This window comes from Entamoeba invadens (assembly GCF_000330505.1).
Source record: "Entamoeba invadens IP1 unplaced genomic scaffold scaff_1105074725183, whole genome shotgun sequence".
Taxonomy (NCBI): domain Eukaryota; phylum Evosea; order Mastigamoebida; family Endamoebidae; genus Entamoeba; species Entamoeba invadens.
In genome coordinates, this window is record NW_004443692.1 from 479,434 (window position 1) to 486,686 (window position 7,253).

Below are 7,253 nucleotides of genomic sequence, written 5' to 3' on the forward strand. Positions count from 1 at the left end.
CTTTCAAACAACTTGAGTATAGAAGGCGTCCCATCATCATTGGTTTTGACAAACTTTGAAGACTTGGCAGAGCCGTGTTTGTTTCTTGGGATTGGAACAACGGATGGGGTGTGTTATGGGTTTAGAATCAAAGGAAGTGAAGCTGAGGATTTATGGGTAAAGACTGTTGGGAGTGAAGAAGTCAATTTGAGTGAAGTTGAAGTGTTTGGTACTAAGGGGATAGTTGTTTCGTCGACAACCATGTTGTTTGTCTATTCCTATTTATCGCGCATGGAATTCACACCAATTTCATACCAACCAATTCGCGCAGTAGCTTCGTTTGTGACCGACTTTGCTGGGGACTCTCTTGCTGGTATTACGGATGAGAGTATGGTAGTGATTTCGTTTGAGTCACTTGAGGACAAATTCACAACAATGGACCAACCGCTTTTATTTACACCTCGAAAGGTTATTAAGACGATGGAATTCCCAACAACAGTGATTTGTGGCGACAACAGGTGTAAAGTCTATACCCCACTTCTGAATGGGGAAAACAATGATTTTGAGGAGCGAAAAATCGGAGTGAATTTAGAGGAAGACGGTGTGTGGGGGAGTGAGGTTGGAATAATCGAACACACTGGATACAATTCGTCAATTAAGACTGAAGGCGCGATTGTCTGTGGTGCACACGTCTTTTTCAAGACGACAAAGAGATGCTTTGTGTGTTCACTTGTTCATGACTACAAAGAGAACACGGGCGAGTGTTGGATAGTGGTGTATAATGCAATCAATTTCAACCAAATCCATAAGACCCCAGTTGAGTCTGTGTGCCGAGCGCTCTGTGCGTTTGAAGGGAAGTTGCTTGCTGGTATTGGCACAACACTGCGAATGTACGATTTAGGAAAACAGATATTGATTCGGCGGTGCGAGGTCGGTGGGATCCCTTCCGACATCAATGGGATCAATGTTTCCAACAACAAAATAGTGTTGAGCACTGTGGCTTCTGGATTTGTGTATGTGGATTATGATGTCGAGGCAAACATTTTAAAGGTAGTTGATCAAGATAAGGTGTGGCACTCACTCACTTCGTCGACAATTCTCGACGAGCAAACGACCATAGGCTTTGACAAGTATGGCAGTTTGTTTATCACCGAAATTGATTGGGAACTTGGGAATGACGAAGTTGGCTTTTTAGACCGGGTGAAGGAAGTTGTTCAGTGGTATGTTGGTGATGTTGTCACTTCTGTTTCTGTGAATGAGATCTGGAAAGGGAATCTACCTGAAGATGAGCCAACAACAGCAGAGGAAGTACTTCGACAGAATAAGAAGGTGATAGTGTATTCGTGTTTAATGGGGAGAATTGGTGTTTTGGTGCCACTGAATTTCAAAAATGAGGCGGAGTTCTTTGTGAATTTAGAAACAAGTATCAAGAAGAACTTTAATCCACTGTTGTCGAACAGTTTTGATATGTATAGGGGGTCGTGTTACCCGTCTTTTGTTTGTTATTTGTGTTAATCAGAAGTACGGTATATAACCATGTAGGGTGTCATAGACGGCGATTTATGTGATTTTTATAATCAAATGGACGGGAATCTTCAACAACAAATAGCAGATGTGATTGGTCTTACACCTGTCGATGTGAAAGTGAAATGTGACGATTTCAAACACTCCAAGTTGTGCTAAACGATTGAATGGTTTTATAATTTAGTCCTATTCATGTTGACCTCGAGAGTTGAGTGTACACTGAAATTACAAACAAATACTTACTCACTTGTTGTCTAAAAAGAACCACTGGAGTTGGTACTGAATAGGGTCCGACTTGAAACAAGCTAAGGCTTGCCATATAACTTCTTTGTCAATTGTAATATTCTTTTGTTTTGCTAGTCTTAGTGCATCAACGATTTTGCCTTTGCACAGCAAACAATCAATAAGCGCTTTGAAGTCTCCAAGTCGTTTCAGCATATCATAGCCATACCCTTGAATTGTCTCATTTGTCGAATTTGTAAGTGTGAAAGCCACTTGTGTGTTGTCTGTAATGATGTGGTGACGAAGGAAATCCCTCAGAACATCATACCTCTCCAATTTATTTAACTCTTTGGCTAAATCAGACTGAACCAATTTGTCCAAAGACCCCTCGTCGGACTGCGCAGCTGCGCGCGCAGACTCAATGTATACACACACGGTATAACTTGGGTCATTTGCATTTCGGGTCAGCGCCCGGATTGCACGAATGAGCGGAAAGGTGGTGTGAGGATTACACACAACCTCACTCAACATGATTCCAACGTCCCATAATGGACACTTCGCCGCACCACATGTAACCAAAACATCTTCACAAATGGCGTCTTCGTAGTTTCTATAAAACAGTGTGAACTTTTTGGCAGTAGCGCTAACCAATTCGTCATCATAAAACTGTAGCATTTGTTCGAGTAGTTTAAAGTCAAATTTGAGTGTCTCAAACTTCTTCAAGAAAGGGTCGACACAGATGTTGTTGGTCACAAAAAGTGTTGGTGTGATGTTGATCCCAAACCTGAGTATTGAGTTTGGCTTTTCAATGTTAAAATTGATTGCCATCACTGGGGTGGGTGTGTTTGAGACACTTTTTTCATTTGCCAGACTGTTTATTCGGTAATTCGAGTACAGAGAGTAACAATAAGAAACTTCTTTGTTTGCGATGACAAGAACATTGTTTACACACAACACGCGAACGTCCCCTACAGGCGCTTCATACACTTTTGCAAGACTCGTTGGGTTGGAAAGATCGAAGAGGAAGACTTTGGCATTGGAAAAGTCGACAGAGAGGTACGGCACATCGAAAATGGTGATTATCGACACATTTGGGAATATGGGCGTGTTTTCTGGGTGTGGAATTTCAATTTGCGCGAACTGCGAAACAGTTTCCGAGCATCTTACTATATTTCCCTGTAACGCATTTTTCTCTATTAACAACATTACCACTATGTTTTTATAATGTACACATTTCCATGGTCGTTGAGTCTGCAGGGTATCTATTTTCTGTTGTGTAACAGTCGAATATATAGAAACGGAACACGACCCAACAACCAACAAATTTTTGTCCGAGAGGAAGTGAATGAGTACTGGGTCGTCATTAGTTTTTATAACAACAGAAGAACCTTTTGTTTCTGACTTGACTTGAATCCAATTCTTATTTTTTGGCGACACAAACGCCTGTGCTTTTGAGGTAATAGCAAACAAAATTGCGTTGTCAAATTGGTGTTTAAGTTTGAGAGGGTTTTGGTGGTTGGGAAGAAATTGAAAGATGTCGTTGAATTCTTTATCATGAAAATACACCCCACCGGACCCGTCGCTTTGAAACAGAACACACTTTTCTGGGAGAACGATTGAGGTTTGAGTCAGTGGTTGTGATGTTTGACAAGTCTCCATTCTAAATTGATTGTCTTTAAAAATTCTTTCTTTCGAAAAAGTTTCAAAATTCAAAGTTTTTTAGATCAAAGAACTGAATTATCTTGGTCGAAATGCAACACACACTTTTACGAAAGGGGAAGAACATAAGCTCATTGCCGTACAAGAAGGTGAACGTTTCTTTCATCCAGCGCATTAACACCGTCACTATTGAAAAGGAGAAATTCGAGTTATACCGACTTAACTCGAAGTTTGAGATCCAGCGGACTAAAAATGTTGGGGATGAGTTATATATAGACGTTGATGTTGATCCTGACCAACAACCTTTTGTCTCAACTCTTGTTCGATTTTTAAATGGAGCACGGTGTTGGGAAAATAGTATATACCAATTACCTATAGTGATCAGTAGATTAGCTCTATTTGGTATTCCAATACCAGACATCTTGAATTGGGCGGGCATTGACGTCACTACACAACAAGGCGAGATGAAATTTGACCAAATATTGTACAACTCACTTCCACGAGAATTAGAAATCATACTCAGAGGTAACCTCAACAGTCAAACATACCCAGACATTAACATCGAAAACATTTTAAAAACATTTTGCACACAAGACTTCAGAGGGAAGGAGGCTCATAAGGCTATTTTAGACACCTTCTTCAATAAGAGTAAAGAGGACCTCATCTCCATGTTTATCTCAAATTCGAAAATCGACATCATCGAAGTGTCGCAAAACCAGGAATTCACGAATAAGCGCGAGATGGTTGTATTTGCGTTAGTTGAAAAAGTGGTTGAGAGTGGTGCTCGAGTCGCCCCGGAGCAGGTTGAAGTAATCAAAGCGTCTTCCTCGTTACAGTTTGTGTTTGATGAGGAGTATTTAATACACATCATATGCACGACAAAGCGGGACTTGTCTGGGAACAGTATTACACCAGACAGAATCAAAAAGGCGCTCCAGTTTTTGGACACAAGCGAAGACAAAGAAACGATCATCCAGAAAGCCATTAACGATGGAGTATTAGACGAAGCGTATTACGACTACCCCGAGTTCAAGGAATTCGAGTTGGATGAGATGACTAAAGTCCTCATTCAAAAGGATTGCGACAACTTTCAATATGCTTTCCGTAAGATGGGGGAGAATGTTTTGTTGTCAACAAATGAGTGCGGGCTGATCACCATCCATGTTGAAACGAAAGAATATGTCATAGTAAAGAACTCAGACTCTCTCATCGTATACTCCGAGACGGGCGACAGTAAGTTGATTGATGGGATATTCTCGTTTTATGGAGGAGATAACCCTGCGATCTATCTCAACGGAGCAGAGACGGAATTTTGTGAGGAACTTGCTGATATTATTGGTGTTGGAAAAACAGGAGATATTAAGTCATGCTCGTACATTGGGCAAGTTCTTTAAATCCATTTTATTGTTTGTTGGTTTAACCATATACTAATAGTTATAATTCTATATTATATAGTTTTCATTACTCTTAAATGGAAACACAAATTCTGTAAAAATGAAAAAGAAGAAACAAGAGGGGGTTTTTCGACATTTTTTTAAACACATTTTTATTCATTTCAGAACTTGTAGATAATCAAAAACACATAATAATTCAATTTTGGGATAGAAACGGAGAATAACGAGAAAAACAAAGGAACTTCCCCAACAAATCAATTAAAAAGACCGAAAATGGTTCTTGTTTCCCAATTCGCTTCAAACGAAGGAAACTTCTAAAAAGAACGAAAAAAAAGGACGAACTAATAAACAAAAACAATGGGAAACGTTGTCACCATTGGCCGTGAACAAGTGTTTGTAGAGCGCAAGTTGGGGTCGGGAGGGTTCTCACAAGTATACTTTGCAAAGTCTCAAGAGACGAATCGCGAGTATGCAATGAAAGTGATGTTCTATGCCGACCAAACTGATTTACAAAGAATCAAGAAGGAGATCGAAGTACACAAATTATTAACTAAAAATGAATACGTCGTTCCCCTTATTGAGTTTGTTATTACAAGTATGAAAATGTTATAACCATGAATTTATTGGAAGGAGTTGTATATTTCAAGAACCCGAGCGAAAGGTCGTCATGTTATTAGATTATTGCCCGGTCTCTACCATAAATGTCTTGGAAAGATCATACCCACATCCTATCAAAGAAGACGCAGTTCTTCGGATATTTTATCAAGTGTGTCACGCTGTTGCGTACATGCATTCACAGAATCCGCCTTTGTGCCACAGAGATTTGAAAGTTGAAAACGTGTTGTTTAAAAACAAAAAGTTTTTGTTAACGGACTTTGGGAGTGTTGTACCAGAAAGCGCTTTCTATAACAGAAAGAGAGGAGACTGCCCAGGTATTGACGAGAATATCCAAAAATACACAACACTGGCTTACAGAGCGCCTGAGATGATTAATTTGTACGATTACAAACCAATTGGACGGAAAGCGGATGTGTGGGCGTTGGGGTGTGTCTTATTCAAATTGTGTTACTTCGACACCCCATTTGAAGAGTCACCAATGAAAATTCAGTTCTGTAAATACTCTGTGCCAAACGCAAATTTCAGCGAGAAGGTGACGCAGTTTTTCACAAAAATCTTTGTGGTCGACCCTGCTGAGCGTATCTCGGTGTTCCAGATCATGGACATTCTCGCGAAAGAACTTAACTTACCAAATCCTTACGCCAATTTGGTCGGTCAGAAGGACCAAGTCGCTGAAGTCACAGACGACGTCTTAAAACCAGTTCCTGCGCAAATTAAAAGTGCGGAACCAATGCAATCGAAGTCTGCTGGACTCTTTTGGGATAACGTCAAAGATGTGCCGACACAGGCCGACGACACATTGAAGGCCCCGATCAAGCAACACATTACTGGCGAAAAGAAAGAGATGCGAACAACATCGGAACCACCTTCTAAAAACTTACTCGAAATTGGCGTCGAAGCACCAAAGGCAAAAACGCCTTTGACAACATCCACTGATCTCTTTAATTTTCAAGAACCTTTAAAAGAAAGCAAATCGCCACAAAACTCCAATATGACGAATTCTATGGACTTGTTCTCGTTTGAGGACACAACACGCAAAAGTGTCATAACAGAGAAGAAAAACACAATAATCGATTTTGGAACACCAAGCAGAAACCATGTCGTCATATCGTCGTCACCACAACCCCAAAAGACAACTCAACAGAACAAAATTGGCGAGGTCAAAAGCGCAAGTGTGTCCCCAGCATTGTTTGATTTTTCTGGGGAGTTCCACACCGGTGAAGCTCCGAAAGCATCGACAAAGTCAACATCGAAGTCATCGAATGACACCGGTGACTTGTTCTCGAAACTCGACTTTTCTAAACAAAGAAAAACCCCACCTGTCGCCTCACAAGAAACTTTCTGGAGCACCCCAAATCAGTCGTTTGATTTTCAAGGAAAATGGTAAATTACTTTGAGTGATTTTGTTAGTTGTTTTGTTGCATTTGGGCGAACAAAAATGAAAGAAAAAGTAATTTACCTTTGTTGTCTTGGCTCATAGAGTAAGGATAAATCGTAAAGAGAGTTTTCATCGAAGAAGATGGGGTTTGAGATATACTGATACAACGGTTGAACCACAGGGAAGGTGTACGGATAATTCTGGAATCGAAGGAAATCAATGACCTTCTCATTACAGAGTTGATGCTTAGCAAAGTTGATGACTTGACACTTCTCGCCGCCCGTTTCGATCTCGAAAGTTGCTTTGGCGCCATCGTTAATGAAGGTTAAATCCTTACCAATGACAGAAACGAAGGGGACACATCTGTCTTTGAGAGTGGAAAGGTGAACTCGATATTGAGCATAGTTGGAGTCGACACGCATGTATTTTGATATCTTGTCCATTGTTTTTTTGGCGGACTCGGGAAGGAGAGCAAAAGT

At 40.5% G+C, this 7,253-nt stretch overlaps 4 protein-coding genes across 4 annotated transcripts; 3 read left to right on the forward strand and 1 right to left on the reverse strand.

Moving 5' to 3' along the window:
• EIN_179650 (CPSF A subunit region protein, putative) lies at positions 1-1,662 on the forward strand (the record flags this gene model as incomplete). Its single annotated transcript, XM_004260661.1, has 2 exons — positions 1-1,476; positions 1,522-1,662. Coding segments are annotated over 2 exons (1,617 nt in total), but the record flags the coding sequence as incomplete, so codon positions are not given.
• Positions 1,663-1,746: 84 nt separating this feature from the next.
• On the reverse strand, positions 1,747-3,384 carry EIN_179660 (hypothetical protein; the record flags this gene model as incomplete). Its single annotated transcript, XM_004260662.1, has 1 exon — positions 1,747-3,384. One exon carries the CDS (start codon positions 3,382-3,384, stop codon positions 1,747-1,749), a length of 1,638 nt encoding a protein of 545 aa, XP_004260710.1.
• A 92-nt stretch (positions 3,385-3,476) lies between these two features.
• Positions 3,477-4,778, forward strand: EIN_179670 (hypothetical protein; the record flags this gene model as incomplete). Its single annotated transcript, XM_004260663.1, has 1 exon — positions 3,477-4,778. The coding sequence occupies one exon, from the start codon at positions 3,477-3,479 to the stop codon at positions 4,776-4,778; it is 1,302 nt and encodes a 433-aa protein (XP_004260711.1).
• A 357-nt stretch (positions 4,779-5,135) lies between these two features.
• On the forward strand, positions 5,136-6,783 carry EIN_179680 (AP2-associated protein kinase, putative; the record flags this gene model as incomplete). The annotated part of the gene is made up of 2 exons (XM_004260664.1): positions 5,136-5,359; positions 5,409-6,783. The coding sequence occupies 2 exons, from the start codon at positions 5,136-5,138 to the stop codon at positions 6,781-6,783; spliced, it is 1,599 nt and encodes a 532-aa protein (XP_004260712.1).
• Between the last annotated feature and the right edge of the window lie 470 nt (positions 6,784-7,253).